At 41.5% G+C, this 21,793-nt stretch overlaps 3 protein-coding genes and 1 long non-coding RNA gene across 11 annotated transcripts in view; 2 read left to right on the top strand and 2 right to left on the bottom strand.

Moving 5' to 3' along the window:
- trip13 (thyroid hormone receptor interactor 13) overlaps positions 1–1,665 on the bottom strand; it is a 10,985-nt gene extending 9,320 nt beyond the window's left edge. For both annotated transcript variants that reach the window (XM_027014316.2, XM_027014317.2), the window contains exons 1-4: positions 1,625–1,665; positions 992–1,108; positions 398–551; positions 28–154 (exon numbers count right to left, since the gene is read on the bottom strand). In XM_027014316.2, coding sequence (XP_026870117.1) covers positions 28–154; positions 398–551; positions 992–1,107 — 397 coding nt within the window. In that variant the 5' untranslated portion in view covers position 1,108; positions 1,625–1,665. The remainder of the gene's footprint in view (positions 1–27; positions 155–397; positions 552–991; positions 1,109–1,624) is intronic.
- Positions 1,666–1,708: 43 nt separating this feature from the next.
- On the top strand, positions 1,709–8,885 carry brd9 (bromodomain containing 9). 7 transcript variants are annotated; one of them, XM_027014337.2, is made up of 17 exons: positions 1,709–1,852; positions 2,578–2,798; positions 3,042–3,131; positions 3,326–3,410; positions 3,897–3,954; positions 4,051–4,195; positions 4,386–4,496; positions 5,243–5,424; positions 6,132–6,264; positions 6,644–6,719; positions 6,821–6,916; positions 7,024–7,156; positions 7,356–7,467; positions 7,554–7,604; positions 7,846–7,942; positions 8,144–8,317; positions 8,630–8,885. In XM_027014337.2, exons 1-17 carry the CDS (start codon positions 1,801–1,803, stop codon positions 8,728–8,730), a joined length of 1,917 nt encoding a protein of 638 aa, XP_026870138.1. In that variant the 5' UTR covers positions 1,709–1,800; the 3' UTR covers positions 8,731–8,885. The 7 variants fall into 7 exon arrangements, with proteins under 7 accessions (XP_026870138.1, XP_035382568.1, XP_026870139.1 ...); XM_035526675.1 differs by having other exon boundaries at positions 3,326–3,470; positions 5,306–5,424; positions 8,147–8,317; XM_027014338.2 differs by having other exon boundaries at positions 3,326–3,470; positions 5,306–5,424.
- A 748-nt stretch (positions 8,886–9,633) lies between these two features.
- On the top strand, positions 9,634–18,910 carry zdhhc11 (zinc finger DHHC-type containing 11). The gene is made up of 11 exons (XM_027014286.2): positions 9,634–9,994; positions 11,413–11,634; positions 12,171–12,349; positions 12,726–12,827; positions 13,594–13,718; positions 14,836–14,991; positions 15,823–15,935; positions 16,212–16,270; positions 16,419–16,482; positions 16,564–16,639; positions 17,045–18,910. Exons 1-11 carry the CDS (start codon positions 9,986–9,988, stop codon positions 17,227–17,229), a joined length of 1,290 nt encoding a protein of 429 aa, XP_026870087.2. The 5' UTR covers positions 9,634–9,985; the 3' UTR covers positions 17,230–18,910.
- LOC118241356 lies at positions 15,964–20,956 on the bottom strand. Its single transcript, XR_004776010.1, has 3 exons — positions 19,687–20,956; positions 19,073–19,458; positions 15,964–16,041 (listed from the first exon to the last, which is right to left on the bottom strand). It is a non-coding gene; the product is annotated as an uncharacterized LOC118241356 (long non-coding RNA).
- Between the last annotated feature and the right edge of the window lie 837 nt (positions 20,957–21,793).

Here is a 21,793-nt window from a genome sequence, read left to right as displayed (position 1 = left end):
AGCAAAGATGCAGCTAGAAAGACCAACCTGCTGGCAGGAGCCAGTGATTGGCTGCAGAGAGCTCTTCTTCCTCCTCCAGGTTGAGCGTGCTCGGTCCATCGTCATTCAGGGAGAAAATGTAAATGCAAAGCTTGTTCGCCTTTAGATCAAGGGGCTGTGGAGAGAAAATGCAGAGTAACTGATAATCAACAACAAAGACACAAAAAAAATGAAGCATTGAAAGGCATCACAAATGTCCTAAAGCTACCAAGGGTCCTTAGTTCTTCATTCCAATACTATATTAGAAAGTAAGGCATAAAACCATGTTTAAATAATGTATTAACCAAACAATAAGTGTCCTAAAAAATGAAGTGGCGAACATGAAAAATTATGAATTGGTGTGAAAATGTATATTTACAGCCATTCCATCGATGTCCACAACAGCAACAGACGCAACATTGTTAGTCAGGAAGTCGTCATCAAACTCGGTCCATTTGTAAGGCCCAATGATCAGACTGTGTCGGTCAAGCAGAGCCAAGACGTGCGTTCTTACTTCAGTCCTCCTCACAGTGCTGCAGACATCAAATTAAGGTGGTTAACAGTGACAAAACAATTGCCAATGTAGACCCGATGGGTATTGCTGTTTAACCATGATGGCTGTGAAAAGAATGACTTTATAGTCATTTGTGTGGTACTAAAATGATACCTTTAAGAAACACTGAAGAAGAGAAGACTACTCTTTGAGGGTTCCTGTTGTTTTTCTCTTTTACTATGTCTGAGTGAAATATTTATTGAACCTTCATGACTAAAGACCAAAATATCATTGTGTTATATATCAATATCATGATATTCAACATTATTTTGATGAACCACTGATAAAAATCTAAAAAGTGCTCTTTCTGAGCAATGTATGCTGTTACTTAGGTCAAGAATATTTGCTGAACATGTTGTAATTGTCCAGATAAAGGAAAAACCTCAATACCCCAGTAGTTAGCGCTAGCTATTCTAGTACCTTTGAGATTTAACAAGAACTTCAACTTGAACATCGCCTCGATCGGAGCTAACGCTAGCGTCTTCAGAAGGGAGTTTACTGGGATTCCAGGTAACTTCCATCTTTTCTCCATTCATCCTTTAAACAACAGAAAGCATATTTAACTCCTCAAAACCAAATCCGTAGGATTCGTTAGCACACCAATGGCTGAATATTTAATTTACCTAGCTATCTTACAGTATAAATCTGGAGTCGCTACTGTTGCCTCCCTAACATTTATAGCCATTATCCATAATTACACTGCAAATGAATGAGACAGTAACAGTTTGCCTGCTCGGACTGCCAACAAACCGGTGAACTGTTCACGGGCATGAGCTAAGCCAGTTTAATAGCCATGTTGATCTAACAGGCCATGATATTTGCGCTAGCTGACCACCAGGATGGTAAACATCACCCCTAACTAGCCGGCTGGGCTACCGAGCTAGCAGACAGTGTAGCTAGCTAACCAACTCGGCCAGGTTAACCGTTAACTACGAATACCGACCAAGACAAGTATCCGTCTGGTTCATTAATGTTATACTGCGAAATACTGGTGCGAAAACATTCAAAGAGGATAGATAGATAGATAGATAGGAGCCTAGCTCATCAACTTACCTAAAAGCCAGCGGTACCTCGAATTTACCGCGCAGAGACTGACCCGGAATACAACTGTATGTCACTAGCGGAAGTGATTAGTAGTGCAGTTTTCTTGTTGTTAGTGCTGGAGCTGCTTCTGTTACTCAGAGAATATGTATTTTTTATTTTGAATCAGACAGAGAGAGACGTGTACAATGGGGAAAAAACACAAAAAATACAAACCCGAATGGAGAACAGTAGATGGGGGTAAGTTTGGATGTTAAGACTGAAAAAGCTAGTCAGCGAACTGGTTTGTGCCTTTTAGCTGGGTTGGCTAGGTGAAGCGTTTGGGTATGTTAGCTAGCTAGCTAGCTAAGATAGCTAACATCTAACACAGAGTTCCTTAACCTCAATGCAATGTAGCCGCTTTTAAAGCATGATTTTGGCAGGAGTGCATTAAGTGCACAAAAGCTGCATCGCAAATATCTATCCAACCTGCTGCCAACCTCGGCTGCACCACTCGTGGTAACATTAGCTAGGCAACTTGATTTAAATACCATGCAGTTTACCGTGCGCATGACACGGAGTACTGCCACAGAGTTGAAGAGATCCTTCTTGGTTGAAAATAAATTTAATTCGAAATTTAGGCTGTCTGAAGGTACCTAATTGTCTGTGTCTGCTTTGCTCGTGTTGTCATTGTGTCATTTTAAAGGTGTATAATTATTGGCAGCATGCCAAATATCATTGGATTCTTATCCTCCTTGTAAAATAAAGTTTTTTTCCCCAATATTATTGTTTTTCCAGCATAATGTGTAATGAGTATGTCTCCATATGAAATCCTGCTAGAATTATTATTTTTTTATTAGAATAAACAATGAACTTTTACAGCTTAGAAGGTTAGCTATTTATCTGTCAGCATTTGTCTAGTCTTTCTTTCCATGGAAGCCTCACTGTTAGGTGTGGTGATGTTTCTGCTGTTTTGCTTTGTTCAGACTATGAGGACAAGCCCCTGGATAAGCCTCTGAAACTCGTGCTGAAGGTCGGCGGCAGTGAGGTCACCGAGCTGTCCGGCTCGGGCCACGACTCCAGCTACTATGATGATCGCTCTGACCATGAGCGGGAGCGGCACAAAGAGAAGAAAAAGAAAAAGAAGAAAAAATCTGAAAAAGAGAAAGACAAGCACCTGGACGATGAAGAAAGAAGAAGAAGAAAGGTTAGTAAATTAAGAGGCAGCTCAGGGGTCTGAGGTGTATTTGATGAATTGTTAGTCCTTTAGAAGGATCTGAATTAGCTAGCGATAGAGCCTTCAGCGGTTCTGTAGAGCATTTATTTGAACATTGCTATGTTTTGAAAGAAACAGGCCACTGGTCAGTGCTGGTATGCCAGTTAAAAATGAAATGTAATTGTGTTAATGTGAAGTGGGGAAGTCATCACTGGTGTTGCCACCTTTTCCCAGGAAGAGAAGAAGAAAAAACGTGAGCGAGAACAGCTAGAGAATGCAGCCAACCCACCAGTGGAACCGTTCACTCTGTCCAAGCCTGTAGAGGTAAAGTCACTAACCAGCTCCTGGAATCTGTACTGAAGGAGGTTTATGACTCACACAGCACAAATTTCATCTAAAAAAAAAAAAAAGGACAGATTAAGGCCATTTAAACATGGTCGTAATTCCTGTGACGGTATTTGGGGGGAAAATGCGGACTGCGGCCACCTGTGAGCGCTTTTCATGCGGTTGTCCTGCAGGTGGTGGTGGTAGAGGAGAGGAAGAGGAAGAGGGACAGGGAGAAGTTCGAGGTGGAGGCAGAGGCCGACGACTTCCACCCCAGTGGTAAAGTGGAGGTGGACACCCAGGCCGACCGGCCCGTTAGAGCCTGCCGCACTCAGCAGGGTAGACGTTCCTTTAGCAACACCTCTGGCAGCCTCTTTTCCATGGTCAGGCCAATCAGAATCAACCGACAAATTGTGTATTGTTAAAATGTTTCTAGGGAGAAAGGTGTATACACTAAAGATTTAAAGCATGACTTTAAGACTCAGAAAATCAGCATCAACGCCCAAAGCTGTGGGTTTTATTATAAACTCTGTTTGAGCGGACTGATGCTACCTCCACGGGTTTAATAGGGGAACCTGTTGGGGATCTTGGGTGCATGTAATTCTACTGAAGCCATGGTATTAGCATTAGTCTTAAGTCTGTCGAGCTTCACCTTGGTGAAAAATGAGCTGTGGAGATTTTTTTTTTCCTCATTCTTTCCTATTGCTTAAATGTTATCGGCTGTCACATTAATATTGCACCATGTCTGTCTTGCTCTTGACCAAGAAAATGAATGCACACCCCGGCAGCAGCTCCTCGAGCACTTTCTGCGCCTGCTTCAGAGGTGACAACAGTCCAATCACATGATCGGTTACAGCCAATCACCTCCTCCTATTTTTGGCTCTGATCTTATGCTCCTGTGCTTCGTCTGTCTTCTCAGGAAAGACCCTCATGGTTTCTTCGCCTTCCCTGTGACGGATGCCATTGCACCGGGCTACTCCATGATCATTAAGCACCCTATGGACTTCAGCACCATGAAGGAGAAGATCACGACAAATGAATACAAAACAGTAACAGAATTCAAGGTAGCCAAAAGCTTTCACATGTGAGGGATACAGCAGCATTATAAAAGTTTGTTGCTTTGTAAATATGGCAGAAATCTAAAAGGATATGTTTTTTACTAGGAGAATGCTTTCATTGCTAACATACTGTACTGTAGATGAACAGTTCCATAGGTCACTGAATCCTTGCTGCTCACATCTGTCTGATGTTTAGGCGGACTTCAAGCTGATGTGTGACAATGCCATGGTGTATAACCGACCTGAGACAGTCTACTACAAAGCTGCAAAGAAACTTCTGCACACTGGCTTCAAAATGATGAGCAAAGTAAAACCCCAACCATTCTCCTGCAGTTCTGATCAGAAACTTAAAATCTGTTAAAATAAGTATTTTGAAGACATCTGAGGCAGCCAAGAGGAAAAAATTAAGAAGTCTTTGCTATTTAATTATAAAAACATGTCTACACATTTCAGCCATTACGGCCTTCGCCAGGGCAAGACAAAAAGGTACAGTGGACAGTTCCTTTAAGATTTTAAGAAGTTGTGACATGATGCTACAAAGAAGCAGAAGTATCTGATTCAGAATGCAACAGCCATACTTTCTTTCTTTTCCATTTATTTTCCTCTTGAGTGCTTCAGATTTCCTCAGAATACTTATTTAAGAGTATCTGTATACTGAAGAGCACCAGAGAGATAGCTACCTTTTTATACTTGAGAACTGTTTTTGTCTAACTATAAATCTGTTGCTTGTCATCCATATCCTTTTTTTCCCAGTTTTACATACCATAATCCTAAATTACTTTCTTTCATGTTTTTGTTTATCATTTACTCTAAGGTTTACTGTTATTTGGGTTAGTATTTATGTTACACAACTTTCCTAAGCTTTCTGCGCACTTCAGTTTTTTCCAACTTGCATTGAATTCCATATCCACTCCCTTTATGGACTCCCTCTTAATCCATTCCAAGCCATCCGTTTTTGCGTTACTCCACTCCCGTCATCATGGTGGGCGAAGGCGTGGTGGTAGAGGAGTAAAGGCCCGGCTGTGTGGATCTGTTTCTGCTCTGTTCCTGCAGGAGCGGCTCTTAGCTCTGAAGCGCAGCATGTCTTTGATGCACGACATGGATTTCTCTCAGCAGGCCGCCATTCTGGGCGACGAGGACGTGGCCGGCGACGAGCCCCTGCCCGAGGTCGCCCCCGTCCACGTTGAGTCAGCCAAAAAGTCCAAAAGGCAGCCAGTGAAGGAGCCCATGATCAGGTGAAGAGCCCAGCCACTGGCCTTGCAGGAGTCTGTGGAGAGGGTTAGATATCGGCACACCGCTGGCACAGAGTGCTCTCCTTACTAAGCTATAAGGCACTTTTTTCAAAACACCCATTTAAATTCTCTTAATCACTCGTATACATGCATATTATCATACTTTGGATTTGGAGTAACACTTGTTGACCATTTGAGTATATGTTTTTGTTGGAATGCATTTTGAAAAGCAGCCAAAGAAATGACTGTTAGTGGAAGCCAGGAAGGTTATTTATTAACCTCAGAGTGAGGGACTGAATTGAGGTTGATTAAGTATGGTTATTTGCAGTCATATTTGATTACACATTTGCCGTTTACAGAAACTTATATTTCTGAAGGAACTTGACTGTCAAGCTGAGGCAGCCCTCTCAAAAGGAACTCATTTCGAGCAAATCACGCCTCTGTGGCTTGATAAGAGGTGTTATTTATAATTTAGCACAGAAAGCCTGATTTTAATGTGTGTAGACTACTAAATGTAATACTTCTACAAAGGATACTCTTATTACTAACATAGCTAACAATCAGTCAAAGCTTTTAGGGGCCATTTAGCATGCTATGATTTGCATAATGCCTATAGTCTCTTAAATACCTCAATGACGATGTTTATTTGGCTATTAAACTAAACTTGAGGCCAGCAGTCTCATTGAGTCCAGTATGGTGGTTTTACACAGTGACCTCTATGAACTGGAGGGAAATGCATGCAGCCTAACGGACAGCACAGCGGAGGAGCATGTCTTGGCCCTGGTGGAGCACGCAGCAGACGAGGCACGCGACCGTATCAACCGCTTCATGCCAAATTCAAAGGTACAGAGAGCCACACAATGGACTGATGCTCTCCAATTACAGACTGGACATTTAAGGTTAAAGATGGGATTTGTTGCATTTGTGCTAAGATGCATGTAAATAAATAAAAGCTGACGTATGCTTTTCTTAAATGGTCTTTTTAAATTCTGTTAAATCCTAGATGAGCAGAAACCATTGAAATCCAAACAGTTGCACTTAATTATCCAGTCCACCCAGAGAAACAGTCATATAATATCGCAAAATGAACAATCCAATAAGTGTATTCCTAACACTCATTTATATCCATGAAAAAAAACACACACCCTAACCTCAAATGTGTGTACAGAGATTGTCAGTGCTGTGAAGGACCTTAAGTATCTTTTGTGTTTGTTTTCCTCAGATAGGGTATCTTAAGAAGGAACCAGAGGGAGCGCTGATTTATACTGTAGTCAATCCGCAAGACCCAGAGACAGAAGGTACACAAAACCCCAGAATACAGCCATCTCCCTCCACACACCACAGCATGCATTACACTGCTCGACTCCCTGTTTTCTGAATATTTTTATCACTCTTACAGAGGAAGAGACCCATCCTGTAGATTTAAGCTCTCTGTCAAATAAACTCTTACCTGGCCTCACTCCATTGGGGTTTAAAGATGACCGGAGATACAAGGGTAAGTTGCACAAATCTTTTTTTGTTCCTACATGCTGTTCATGCCTTTTGACACTGTATTTAGTTCATTTATTTTGATTTGTCTTTTTCCCCTCCCCCTCACCTCAGTAACCTTCTTGAGTAGTGCCTACAACACTCAGACGCTCCAAAACAACTCTGTCTACCCAGACCTGCTTCCAGAAGAGATGGAGATGCTCTACTCTGCCTACGGAGATGACACGGGCGTGCAGTGTGCCCTCAGGTAATAGCCTACAACACACAATATTGGGGCTTTACTGTAGCCTTTCGGTGCCCATAACCTGGGGACTGCCTCAAAAAACCCTGCATTTTCCACTTGTGAGTAGTTGTTGTTGTGTTGCTTTACATAGCATGGCATTTGTTACAAGGGAAGATGGTTTTTGGGGTTGTGACCCTTGTGTGTATGCATGTGTATGTTTCAGTCTCCAAGAGTTTGTAAAGGACTGTGGTAGTTTTACCAAAAGGCTTGTGGACGATCTGTTGGATAAAATGACGGGTGGAGATCATTCCAAAGCCGTCTTCCAAATCCGACAGGTAATGTGTTTCTATTACCTATCCAGCTCAGTCTTTCCCTGACAAACTGGGCCGCGTTCATGGATCATTGTACCTGGTTCTTGCAGAAAAGGAACATGCCAGTGGATGAAGCCAAGTCCGCCTTGTGTGATATGCAGGTAATGCTGTTTGTCAGTATATAGAAGAGAAGATGCATTTTGTAGAGCTGTGTTTTAGGTTTGTTTTTGTGCACATATGTGTTTGCATCTCTGTAAAAGCATGTGGATCAAACTGATGAAGCAATGAAAAACAAACCACAATCTTACTGCCAGGTTTTATTTGTTTTTTTTTCCTGCAATACTGTAAGAGAATTCATGTGCTGGTATTGCTAACTGACTGTGCCTTGCTCTATGGATCCAGGCTGCAGATGGAGCAGTAATGGATAGTGGCTCAGTGCTGGACTTCATGAGCCTGAAGAGCTACCCAGACATATCTCTGGACATGCTCAACCCTTTGGGTAAATTTTCTCTTCCTTTTTCAAAAGGACCAAGAACTCCATAGGATGTATGCTCCACCTTCTTACCAGGAATTTCTGTGCTACGATGCAGTGCTTGTGAAACCCTTCTCTATAAAGTCTGGCAGAACTGTTATAGAACTGTTACATTTGGCTGACACAGTTTTGATTGGATCCCCTTGGCTTCTCTCTCCTGTTTGGTAGCAGGCAAACCAGTGAAGAAGGAGCCAGAACACGAGGAGAGCCATGCACACTTTGATGACACAGCCAAGCTATTGCAGGAGTTCCAGGAGGCAGCAGTGGAGAGGGTCTGCTCCCGGCCCTCCTCCAACCTCTCGTCTCTCTCCAACGCCTCCGACAGAGAGCAGCACCATTTAGGTAAAGAGCAGCTACCATTCTGGAGTTGCTGGAAAGGCTTCTAGTTCTGAAAGGAGAGCATCTACTGAGAGGTGAAAGAATCAAAAAACAAAAGCAAACCAAAAAAAAAAGCCTCTAGGCTTGCCAATGTTGTAGACCAATTGTGAAAATGGGATACAGAAATCTGCTAGAAATGTATTTAACGAGGGGGAAAAAAAGAATTCTTGTGATTTCAGCATTAAATTCATATTTCAGGGGCAGGAAAGCCAAGGCTATATAATTATGGTATGGCATTTTAATTGTTTTATAACCCCCAACCCTTTTTGTGAGCAGGGAGCCCATCTCACCTGGGCGTTGGAGACCAGTCGGAGATGGTTCACGACCCATATGAGTTCCTGCAGTCTCCAGAACCCGGTTCCACGGCCAATAGCTGATGTGTGCTGTGCTTCACACACACCAGACCAATAGCCTTAATGACCACATGTAAATGGACTGATTCAGTGCTGTATCATTGTGCTTGTGCCTATGAGCTTGTACAGACTAGTTGCATCACTTGTCAATTTTCACAATAAATGCTCCTCAAAGAGGGTTTTTTTTTTTGTTTGTTTTGGGGGGGGGGGGTGTATATATGGCAACATTTGGGAGTTTCTTTTAAGTTTGTTTTACATTTGATAATTACATTTTACAGGATGATGTTCACAGATCAAAGTCTTGCTGCACTGACTTTATAATGTACATATACAGCAAAATATAATGCTCAAGGCAATATCTTTTATAATTTGCAGACTATTAAGTGTTGGATTTTATTATATGATCCCTAATAACATGTCATACAGTCAGTCTGTCCAGAATGAAATGTCTAACTTTTGGTCAAGCTCCCTCACATGAGATTCCTTACTGCGTATTTTTAAACCACATGAATTTGGAATAAGGTAAAAACTTAAGTAAATGTGAATGTAGTTAATATAGAAAAATGCCTAATGTAATTTAAAGTGTCACTGACAGTATACCCCTCTTGTGAAAATTTGTATTTGCCTTTATTCCTTATAAGTAGGCAAAGCCTTATGTTATCCGTCTATAAAAGTGTGTTCCCTTCAGAGCTGCAGTATGCTTACATTTCCATAGCAGACGCTCTGTCCACGGTGGGGTGGGGATACCAATCCATAGTGTACTATCTGCAGTCTACAACTAAGTGTTTTTCGCCAAGAACTGTTTCTCAGTTGTTTGGTGGAGGAAGAGGCGGAATGACTGACATCATACTCTCCTAACATGATCCTATGTCGACCATCCCTTCCTGAAACAAACGTTTTAAAAACGTGTGTTTGAGGTACTCTAGGACCGCGGAGACGCTTCAGCGAAGTTCTCCAGGTCCAGATAACACTATCTGCAACGGGTATTGTTTGAAGCTTTAGCCAGAAAAGGATACGTATTAATTTAAATATACGCCTGGTGAAGAATCGTGTTACCCATGTAACCAATTAGGAGACTCGTTATGTTCACCTGCAAACAAATTAAACTGCTGGTTTTAGTCGTGTTAGCCTACCAAGAGAGCAACTTGCGAGACATCAGTTCATGGCACCGTACACACTGGAACCTTACCAATCTGATCACTACAGCTAGATCAGCGGCTGCAGTTTGAACTAAAGCGCATGTCTTTATATAGGAGTCTGCTGAAAACTAAATGCTAAGATGACAAATGTAAGTATGTTTATCATTTCTTAGCATCTTTGACTGCATAGCGGTTTTTTTGTTTATAAATATCACTAATATTTTAGCTAGCAAGCTAGATGTTTTCTGCCTTCTCGACGGCAGTAATATAACCATAAAACAAATATGAATAGTCGTAAGTGCTTTTATATGTAGGTTGTTTTTTTCTAAAATGAGAGCTAATGTGAAGTGCATGTGTTCGTATTCGAATAGACAACCAGCTAGCTTTAGCTAAGTCCTGTTAGCCGACGCGTTGTAAAGTGTTGCTAAGATACCGCGGTCCCCCCCCCCCTCCCCCTCCCCCTCCCCCTCCCGCAAGGCTATGTAAAGGTAAGCTTAGCACTGGAGCGAAACTTGCATGACTTGAGACTTGCGATTATATTTGCTCATTTTCTACAGGAGTGCCACAGAATGCTCCTTCGGTCAGGAAAATGTTTTTATGTAAGCAAGTTGCTTAATTTTTCTTTGTACCTCAGTCCTACGCATCAGCTGCTTAGATTTCAGGGAAACGGGACCGGAATTCATTGTAGAACGGTCGCGTTCATGAAGTGGGATCGTTAGCACACTGTCAGAAAGGACAAAAACACCTTTTTTTAAGGTTTAAACACTCGTCACCTCTAAAATGAAGCCTGGATGTGGGTACATGTATCCCTATTTTGTATATCTCCGAGCCGTAAACAGTCTCTCATAACGTCACCACTTTTTCTAGCCAACTGAACTGATAAGACATCATTTGTTTTCATTAAACAGTGCATGACCATTTGGACTGAAATGTGTGCTGTGTAAACAACCAGCACTCTGTTGCACATTGATATGAGTCCTCAGTACAGATACTACTTCCCTATTTAGCTAATTTCCCTGGCAAATGACATTCTAGCTCCATTCTGGTGTGTAGAAATGAAGACCATTCTTGTAATAGTAAGGACATCATCTACTAGAAAGCATAGGCCATAACTCAGTTTCTTCTGTCCATTAGCTCTCTCAACCACCCACCTCAACACCACACATTTCTGTGATGTCACTGCAGAAAGCATGCCTGACTGGTCCAGTTTTGCACTTGTTAATCCTCATGTGAGCCTCACCAAACATATAGGACTGGTTTCCCAGAGAGAGGTTAAGGCTTAATCTAGTTGTAAAAGGTTTTTCGGTGGTGATTCTCCTATGGCATCTGCTTAGTTCATACACACCAGCCCTGGAGGAACACCGCCCAGTTTCTCAGCCTTCATTTTCTTGTGCCAAACTGTATTGCTGTGCCATAATCTAACAAACCTTGTTTAACTTGACGGCTATCTCTGAAGTGTTCCATAGGCTAAATTAGCTGTATTTCCCTAAGGAAATACACCATGTCTGGGTTTGGGTTTGGGAGTTTCTGCTTTAATGGACAGGTCAAATTTCCCTCTTTGTTCTAGATGAGTTGCTTCGAGCGTCGTCTGAGACGCACAGCGCCAGCACACGGGGGCAGCCAGAATGAACTTGTCGTAGCACCCACCCACTCCAGGGTGAACGGCTGGTCCTGCCCGCTCCATGTGCTCCAGCCTCTGGCATGGCTCGTGTATGCCTTCATGGCCATCGTGGGTTTTGGGGTCTACATCCCTCTCCTGCCTCCACCATGGAACTACCTGTCATACGGGGTATCCCGCACAAATGCTCTCTGTAATTCTGTAATGTTGGTCTGAGCAATTGACTGTGGTTCAAGAGGTCCTGGGAGAATGTCTGTCTTAACAGGCTGGTGACGGCCAAAGCTGTCATCCACAAAGGGGCTGTAAACATCAGCATGACTGAGCGTAGAGCTGCAACTGGAATTCAGCTACTGTTCCTGTTCTCACCTCTTGCCATATAGGAGGACTGGGTGATATCAGCCCAACTTGTTTGCAGTGTTTAATTAGGAAACACAAAGTGTTAGTTTGGTCACATTGAACCTCAGTCCTCAAACAGTGAAACTTCTTTCTGTGAGGCAGAAGCACTGTGACACTGCTCTGTTGATTCTCTGTCCAGTGACTACGTGCTTCTTGAATTGACCCACAGCCCTGTCTGACACTGCTAGTGTCATACAAAACATGCTTTCTTTTTTCAGATTGTATGGCTCGCTTTTACTTGGTCAGTTAAAGATTTGTGCTGCATTGTGTCTGCAAATGGTATGAAGTCATGTACGCACTGTTGTGCCTAGGTGACTGGCACAGCATGTGTCTTGCATTTGCTGACTCATGTGGCAGCGGTGACTATAGACCCGGCTGACTACAGTGTCCGTGTGAGGAAGGACTACTTAAGCCCCATGCCTGTCTTTGACAAGAAGAAGCATCCACACGTCATACACAATCAGCACTGCTACTTGTGTGAGGTGGATGTGTATGTACAGTATTAGCCCAGTCGTTCTTATTTTCTCATTTTCATCTTCCTTTTATTAAACAAGTCTTAACACCAGGTGGCGATTATACAAGAGGTTGCTATATGAAGAATAATAATAATAATAATAATAATAATACTTTTTTTGGGGGGGGGGAGAAACGCATCTCAGTAGCACATTTTTCTTCACAGCTGACACACTTAAGTTTTCCATCTCTACTTTTAATGCTATAGCTGCCTTCCTCTTTGGGTACTCATCTGATCTCTATCACAATTAGTTCTGCACTCCAGTTCTGTTTCCAGATTAACTGTTTCTACAATAACAAAAAGCCCAAAATCTTGTTTGCAGAAAGTCATTAACTGGTGCTTCTCTCTGTAGGGGACCTAAGGTTAAACACTGCAGTAGCTGCAATAAGTGCATTGCAGACTTTGACCACCACTGCAAATGGCTCAACAACTGTGTAGGAGGAAGGAACTATTGGTAAGGAGAAGTTTAAGAAGATAATGGAGAAACGGGGCCAAATTCATAAAACTTACTGCAAGACTTAATGTGATTTAACATGAGGTTGACAGCAAATAGCACTGCATTAAAATGTTTCATTTGTGATGCATGGTGCTGCTCAGTGATCTATAATAAAGAAGAGAGGTTTTGCAGCTGCATTTTGTTCTCATTTGCATATGACTTTCGTGGTTCATAATAGGAGTCCACTGGGCAAAACATGCTACTTGTATATAGACAACTTTTATGTCCCTGTAAGAACCTGATCTGGACTGGATAATTTTTTACCAACAATGTTCACATATGCAAGTCCTCAACAAAATTCGAAGTAATACTCAAGTCATCAGCTCCGTGCAACCCTGACGTTTCCATATTGGTGAAAGTTACAATTGTTACATTTTTATGTATTAGGCAGTTTCAGCAGATCTCATGACTGGCATTTTTGCTTGGTGTGGGTCTTTTCATATATGTAGATTAATTTACATGTCAATTTTGATTGGTTTTCACCTATGGCACAGGTGAATTTAGTGCCATGGTAAGTTGACATCAGTGCTCTAATTACTGCTATGGTAACTTTATGAATAAAATAGTGTCTCACATTTGTGTGATGTAGCACAATTATCAAGTTCTATGAATCTGGCCCACAGTCCCTTGAATGTGCAGTGTGATCATATTTCATTTATGTATGGCTTGCAGGGTCTAAAATACATTTCATGATTCCTGCAATTTCTGTGTTTTCATTTACCAGGCCCTTTTTTGTGACTGTCCTTTCTGCGGTTGTGGGGGTCTTCCTCCTTTTTCTGGTCATTTTGTACATCTTCATTGAACACTTTGTGAACCCTGCTAATCTGCGCACAGCAGGAGCTTTTCAGGGTGAGAGTATTCCATGTCCCTTACACTGTCCATCCACTGTTATGGAAAAACCTTAAGTGGTACAACAGCACTTTAACCATGTTTTCACCATAAGACCATAATTTCTTCATGTTAATTCAAACAGCATGTATTTCTGCCATGCCACGTTTTGCAAGAAACAATGTTTACTAGGAATTGGAAAAATGGCATTTACATACATCATTTTCAGTGTTAATTGTGGGCTATTGCTATTATTATTTTTGTTAGAAAAGTCAAGCATTAATTTTGCTGTTGATTTGATACTTCTTAAAGAAAACTACTTTCACAAGCCAGAAATGGCTTGCTGCTATTCACTGCAGCAGGGTTGGTTAGGATGAGGGCTTGGGCTTAGAGATTCTTTTCTGACAGGGCTCCTGCACCCACAGGGAGAAAATCACAGAACCTTATTTAGCAGAGGTCATTTGCGAACCAGGGTGATTTGTTTTGTTAAAAATAAAGAAGAAAAATTCATTCACTTTGACCATTTGTTAATTGTTGGTGGTGTTTTTCTCAGGTTTGTGTATTAGACTTTACCCCAAAAATGCTAATGTTGCTCTTAATTAAGCAATGGTACAAATGGGTCCGATGTCTTAAAAGGGATGCTTGACACTGCTGTAGCTAAAGCCCTGTTTACACTTGGCATTAACACGCCTCCTGGGTGATCGGCTCATAAGTGGCCAGCACTAAGTTTGTGAGCACTAAGTGTGAAAAGGGTATAATGCATCTCGGAGACGCATTGTAGTCAGATCACTCAAACCACTTTCGAGGGTGATCTGGGATGCATCAGGCCACATTACATCTGTAGTGCAAACTGTAATGTATCCTGACGCGTCCTCAGCAGCAACGAAGTACCACCCATATCAACCATGCCTTTCTCCTTTAGCAGTAAAACACAAAATAGTTGTCAAACGTTTTGAATTCAGAATTCAAAATCGGGTATAAATGGATATGCATTTTGGCAGCCATTTATGATTAGATCACCCAAGACACATTTTAAGGCCAGGTATGAACAGGGCTTAAGAGTGTTTTTCACCAAGCTAACTGTATTTTCAGCTGTCCCTTTTTATGTGCTTGCACATTCTTCAATTTCCCTGCACAGGTTTGAAAGGGAACGGGACATGGCTAGCCTTCCTGCCACTGGCGCCAGTGGAGACCAGTTCGACCAGTCTCCTCGTATTGGCCTTCATCACCATTATAGTTGCCCTTGTCTCTCTCTTACTGCTCTGCCACTTGCTGGTCTTCCACATATATCTCTGTGAGTTTACACATCCACGTATGTTTTCACAAATATGTTTGTGTTGTACTGCCTCACCGAATCGTTAAGCCACAGAAAGACATGCAGTTAAAAGAGCTGGGATCACTCGATCACACTGGAGGTTGACCTATATAGTCATAGCCAGGTCTTAAACCACTGTCTTGCCTCACCCATTATAATTGGGCTACCAGTTATACCAAATATGGCATTGGAATTTTTCCAGCAAGGATATTAGTTGTCTAAACATCTTGGGAGTAGGCTTTATCACTAGTGGTCAGCTGATTAAATGCCATTTTGAGATAATTGGCATCTGCTGATTTAAGAAAATAAATACATTTCTTATTTTTCCAAGCATTGTCCAAAATGGGTTTTTTTTTTTTTTTTATTTGTTTATTTTTTAATACCTATGGACATTTAGATTATACATATTTTTATTTAAAATTAGACAATAAGCAAACACACAATGCAGGTGTTAAATGTTTTTTATGGTCTGCAATTTTGTGTCTGATTTTTTAAAATTAATATTAAATTGTTGAATTTTATAAGTTGCAAAACAAAAAAACAAACAAAAATAAAAAAACACCAACAACATGATATCTGAATTATATATCATCTCTCTAAATATCGGCATTGTCCTTGGCCATTGGCCATATTGTATTTGTCCAATACCATCATATTGGTATATTGACCATATTGTACTTTGAATAGACAACATTGAAATATAGCTGTACTATGAGGATTGACAACATTCGTGTAAGGTTTACAAGTGATGTACAAAGATTTTACATCAGTCATTACATAAAATCTAAATTCCTCTGTTTCCCTCAACAGTATCTAAAGGAATGAGCACATACGAGTATATTGTGAAGCAGCGTCAGCTACAGAGTGCCAGGGAGCAGAAAGCAGGAGGCACTCAGCTGTCTCCATCTCCTGCTGTAGCCAAGGTAACTTCCTCCAGCTGTACCTGAGACCTCAAAAGACCCTGTTCCACTGTGCCCTTGAATCTTAGGCTCTGGGACCGCTACCTCAGTGAAGGTACTTTGTGACAATCTGGAAAAAATAAACAGTTGAATTAAAGTCTTCCTACTACTCTACTACTCAGTAACCAGGATTTGGTGTGACTCTCTGTGATGCTATAGGTTACTCTTTAAAAGATTCAGTACAGGGCCCTTGTTCCTTCATTAAAGTCATAATACTGGCCTTTATTCATCTGCTCTCAGGGCCTTGGTCATTTGGACATGCCTATAGACTGTGATGCTCCTCTATCAAGCAGACCAAGGTATGTTTTTAAGAATATTTGGTAAAATGCAGAGTTTTTTTCTTTTTCATTTTGTGTTTAGCTAATTGTGTTTGGGAGGGATTCATTAAGATTTCAATGTATACTTAATTTAAGCTCTTCTTAATGACTTTTTAAACCCTCTCCATAGTGTCTTCAAATACCAAGACAGAGGAGAGATTTCCAGTCATCTGTCAGGACCCATCTGTTCAGAGGTCACTCAGCATTAAGTACTCTCCATTTATCCTTCACTTTAACCGGTAATAGTACAGAAGCAAAGTTTCTTTTTATTGTAGATGGATCATTTTCCTCATGCAAGTGATGGAGAGAATTATCTTAACTATGGTTCAAAAGCATTGCAAATGGTGCCAGGTAGGATTTAGTGTAAAAACTACTACACCACATGTATAGCTTGGGTATACACAATGGTGGAAGGTAATGAATTATATTGGGAAGTAACCAGTTACAGGAATTGCTGTAATTGCTTGGCCACACTGCAGGACTTATTCTGCTTTTTGGTTAATTATACTTTAGCTTGTGTGGTTAAATTTGTCATCGAAATGTGACAAATGTATAATGCTAATTTTTGGAATTTGTCTTTTCTTTTTTTTTTTCCTTTACTGTTGCCCAACTAACATCTTTAGATAAGTACTATACATTCCACTCCAGTAACAATCTTGTCTATGTGAGTGAGGTTTTTCAGTGTTCCTTGCACTGCTGACCCCGCTGACCCCTCTCCAACGCTTATCCTCTGCTGCCCTGTGTGCTGGTGTGCAGGTGAGGCGGTGGCTGTTCCTCCGGTGGGCTGGAGCCCGAGTCTGAGCCAGGTGCAGAGCCTGCAGGACTGCCAGCAGGGCACCGCTGCCAGGCATCGCCAGGCTGAGGGAGTCCCTGTCGTCCAGGGCCCTTTGAGCACCTCCGACATGGACACCACCACTGCCCGACAGCAGCTCATCCACTGAGACGAGCGCGCATGCAGCATCCAAGAGCCGAAGAGGGTGCAGCCCCGCCAGCAGACTGCTCTTACCCACGGATTGAACGGATCCAGCTCCCCGAGTTCTTTGTGAGCACTGAAATCTCGCATCCATTAGATGAAGAATGAAAGACTGAACTCTGCAGTAGAGTCAGTCTTCAGAAGGGTTGGAGTCCTCGGGTCTTAATAATAATAAATGGTGCCATAGCTCACTAGGCCTTAATTCTAGTATTCATAGCTTGAATAACAACTTCTTTTGTTTTGTTTTTTTTGCTCAATCCTTCATCAAGGCCTTGGTCATTAGCTGAGGGAAGAGAAACACTAAATCGTATGCAGTACACAAATTGATAACAGCTGACTTGACTCAGAGCGACGTCTCTTGGAGAGTTAAGAGTTAGATCATGGGTTAAGACTAATGCTCATCATGCCGCTATATGTGCAGTATACTTTATGCAAAATGAGGTTTTTGTCCTTGTAGAAGTTGAACCACCTCGCGAATGAAGTTTGCAAGGTCCATGTGGCCTTGGTTTTTTTAAATAAGGCTTCTTGTATATGAGCGCCAACATTAATGGTCGGTCTCTACATCTTATGTTTGTAACTATAAACGCACTGAGGTTTCAATGATTAACTGTGTGGCTGTTCAAGATCAGTAATTTGTAGGCTGTGCCAATTTCTCATTTGGAAAGGAGTCACTTGGCCAGCTGAAAAGCAAACTTGCTGATCTTGTTGAACCACAGAACGAGACCTGGTTTCCCTTTATAACTGTCAAACTATATCAACACTCAAAGTTGTCAACACTTTCAAACTTCACTGCAGTCAAATGACAGAAACCTGTACCGAAATGAGTCCCTTGGCTAGCTTCATAAACAATCTTACTGAGCTTGTTTACCACAGAACAAAACCTGGATTCGCTTTACAATTCAGCGCCTCACTCCCTTTATAACTCGTGTTCTGTGATGTAGACAGCTAGGATCAAAGTAAAGGGAACTTATAGAAATGACAAGACACAACTGTCTAAAATAACTGAATGGAAATAATGTTATAACGTGAAATGTCAATCGTGTGCTCCGTTGAAGTTTATACTGAAGCTACCCTCTAGAGGGCAGTCATGTCGTCACCATATTTGATCTCAAAGCACGATGATTATAGCTCAGGACCACATAATGGCATTTAATACCAGAGCCCAAACCTTGATACATTGATACATTTGGTCACAATAGAAAAGGAAAGGGGCATTTCCTTCTCCATTGTGACAAAGTTCACGTTTTGGGCTCTGGTATTAAATGCCGTTATCTGACATTAACATCAAAGTTCTCTGTGGACCCATTTTTCCTCTCCTTTCGCGCTCTCTTCGTTGTGCTCGCCCACATTGCCGCTCTTTTAAGCACAAAATGACCGGCAGTGCCGATGTTGTGGTGGGTGAGGTGCTTATATAGGCTATGTATCCACCAGCAGTCGTCTGCACACGGGACTTCTGAACTCTCCCCCACGTCCTGGAAATGTTTGTTCCAGATTACTAGCACACATGTATTCATGAATTGATGTTTGCATATTTTGATTTTATTTTTTAAAAAGAACTGATCATTACATTTGTTTTAATAACATTATGGCAAATTACTTGTACCTTTATTTGATAATGAATACCAAATAAAGTATATTTTAAAAACCCATGCTCTCAGACTGCAATGTCTCTCTCTCTCGTTCTCTGTGTATATATTTCAAAGAGTGCCTGTCTTCAAACTCTGACCCTGCCCACGTACAGTCCAGAACTGGATGCGTACTAATGCTTCCTATGTGATCATTTCATGATTCACGATAATATCGGCACATACCTCTTTGCCATGTGACAACAGTATTACGTAATCTCAGAAAAACTCATCAGAGCTTGTAGGCTGCAAGTCTCAAAAGACTCGACGCAATGGACGACAGAGGTTTAATCTCATCTCCGCTTTCACAAAATATTATTGCAGCAAAGTTACAAATTGCTGGGTCAATTGACGATTTTTAAAAAAAGTATTTAATATTTATCTGGGTAAAATGATCCACAACCCGGTCCAGCACCGTTTATACCTCTGACATGTAGGATAATACCACACTCGTCTAAGACGCGTCGCGGAACGCCTTCCCTCTAGATTGACGGCGTCTCGACCAATCAGAGGCCTTCATGTCGGACCGCATCCTCCAGGGCTGTCGGCCGTGGAGCAGATTGGAGGGCGAGCTGCGCGAAGACAAGGTGTTGAAGATATCCTTCACGTCGGGATAGTTTACATTTACATTTTACGTTTAAATTTACAGTTTAGATGCGAATATGTTTTGATAGAGACCGACGAAGAGGCGTGAGCTATAGAGCATTTTTTTTTTTAATCAGGTAAGCAATTTTTGTTTTTCTTATATCAGAGACGACGTGAGACGTCTTGTTGCTGCTGTTAGGCGCGTTCATCTTCACCTGTAAAGATCTGTGAAGTCGCAGCGCGGATGTTGGGTATTCACGTCACCAATGAAAAATAAACGCCGAGCGCGTTTGGTCCGCCGCATCAAAGCGGCGTGTCAACAGGAAGTTATTTTTCCATGGTTTCATTTCGTCTGGTTTTCTTTAAACGCTTGTTTTGCCACGCAGTGTAATGCTGCCATAGATCAATTTCCTCATGCTGAGCACAGCAGCAGTCTGCCAGCAGTGCATGGTGAACAACAACAATGATCACGTGGACCGTGAAATGTGTCCGAGACAAGTTTATGTAACCCCCTCAGAAGAAGCAGATATGTGATGGGGTGCACACGTAAAAATAGAATATAAATTCTATTTTTTTAATGATTATACAATACTGGCGTTTGATACTTTTTGTTAAAACAATGTAGTTATTATTTACTAGCCTGATGGCCTATATCACAAATTGGTTAAACTAACTATCCCCCTCTTCAACCAGATGTAGTGTAAACTACAAAGTGTTTGGTAATAGCTGTCATTGCTTTTTAAACACATTCAAGACTGATGTGCAAAGACCGACAAGGGCTGTGTGATTTATGAACGCTGATAACACATGCCTGTGATTATTCCGTAGATCATTCAGTAGTCCCAGTTAGGGTAGGTACGACCCAGTTCTACTATCTGATGTAACTTTCCTGCTCGTCAAGTAAGTCTAGTACACAGACTAACCACACACAGTTAATCATAAACAGAAATCCTGGTTCTTTATCCATAAATAAAGGCCTCTTCACACTATATTGGCATATTAGGTATGCTTGCCTGAAGAATGCAGTCACTGGATGAGCTTGTCCCAGTTTGGTCAGATGTGTTGCAGGGTAGTGGCCTGAAAACTCACTGGCCCCTGTCATCTGCATTTCAACTCACCACAATGATTCGTCCCTTCATGTAAATATTCAAGTTGAGACCCCATTTTGTGAAGTAAATAAAAGGTTTAGGCCTACCTTTTGGCCTGCAAAAAAACCTTTCCAAAGCAACATCTCCTTGTACTGGAGGAAAAGCATGGGGTAATGCTGTGTGCTATGATTTTTGCAGGTTCTGCTGAGTTTACCAGTAAGTTTGTCACTTCCTTTTGCTGGCTCATTGTGTTGTGTAATGTAGGGAATGGCCTTCACTGCAGAACCAAATTAGAGAATATGAATTAAAGTTCCACGCATTAAAATAGCATTTTAACAGGGGCATAACAAAAATAGTTATACGTAGGATTTTTATTTATTTATTTTTAAGGCCTCTACATAACATTAGCTACAGTTGCAAATATTTGTCAATGACTTTATTTAATAATAATAATAATAATAATAACTTAATTACAACTTAATAAATATTACAATTTATGAACTATATTGCATTTATTCAGAATCAGTTTAGCAGTATTCATCAGTCAAAAGCTAATATTGAGAAAAAGACATAATACAGGTTATCAGCGAGTGCTTGACCACGGTGGTGTAATACCTGTATCACACTGCATCACTGTGACTCACTGCAGTCCAACGATTGTTGCTTTAACACACAAATCCCAGTGCCGTAGGAAGTGCAGCAGGCAGTGTAGTGCTCTGAGCCTGCTTGAGACCCCCACCCTGGTGACGCTGGCCCTGGCAGTGCTTCAGAATAGCGCCCGTCTCAGGGTCTCTACCCCGGGCACTGCCTGAGCCGGTGAGTCATTAATCAGCTGCAGTAAATATGAGTCCACGCAGGCAGTGGTGTGAATAGTGGGGGCAGATCATCTCTCCAAGCTTCCCTGCGGAGTCTGTGGCAGAATAAATTGGTGCTTTTGTTGTGCTCAAGAAATGACCCATTGTAAATGTGACATGAGATAATCAATGACGATTACACTTTTAAGTCATGTCTTTGCATTATTACGTGCCATGATAGAAAAATGTTTATATGACATTTTTTTCATTAAATTTGCTGGACTATACCACCAGGACTAGTATATGACCTGTTCTCTTTAGAAATTAATCAATAAGGGATAGGGCTTAAAAAGTAGATACTAACACCCAAACCCATAGTTTCACTTCAGTACATAGACATATGTACATACACACACAAGAGCATAGCAGTGGCTCGATTG

This window comes from Electrophorus electricus, chromosome 5, assembly GCF_013358815.1.
Source record: "Electrophorus electricus isolate fEleEle1 chromosome 5, fEleEle1.pri, whole genome shotgun sequence".
NCBI classification, from domain to species: Eukaryota; Metazoa; Chordata; class Actinopteri; order Gymnotiformes; family Gymnotidae; genus Electrophorus; species Electrophorus electricus.
This window is presented reverse-complemented; position numbering and strand designations above follow the sequence as displayed.

Bases quoted from the DNA above. Each gene is read 5' to 3' on its own strand.
- zdhhc11 (XM_027014286.2), top strand. The intron at 11,635-12,170 runs GTATCCCGCACA...TGTTGTGCCTAG, and splicing joins GGAACTACCTGTCATACGGG to GTGACTGGCACAGCATGTGT. The intron at 14,992-15,822 runs GTGAGTTTACAC...TTCCCTCAACAG, and splicing joins GGTCTTCCACATATATCTCT to TATCTAAAGGAATGAGCACA.
- brd9 (XM_027014334.2), top strand. From the start codon at position 1,801: ATGGGGAAAAAACACAAAAAATACAAACCCGAATGGAGAACAGTAGAT. The intron at 1,853-2,577 runs GTAAGTTTGGAT...TGCTTTGTTCAG, and splicing joins ATGGAGAACAGTAGATGGGG to ACTATGAGGACAAGCCCCTG. The intron at 6,265-6,643 runs GTACAGAGAGCC...TGTTTTCCTCAG, and splicing joins GCTTCATGCCAAATTCAAAG to ATAGGGTATCTTAAGAAGGA.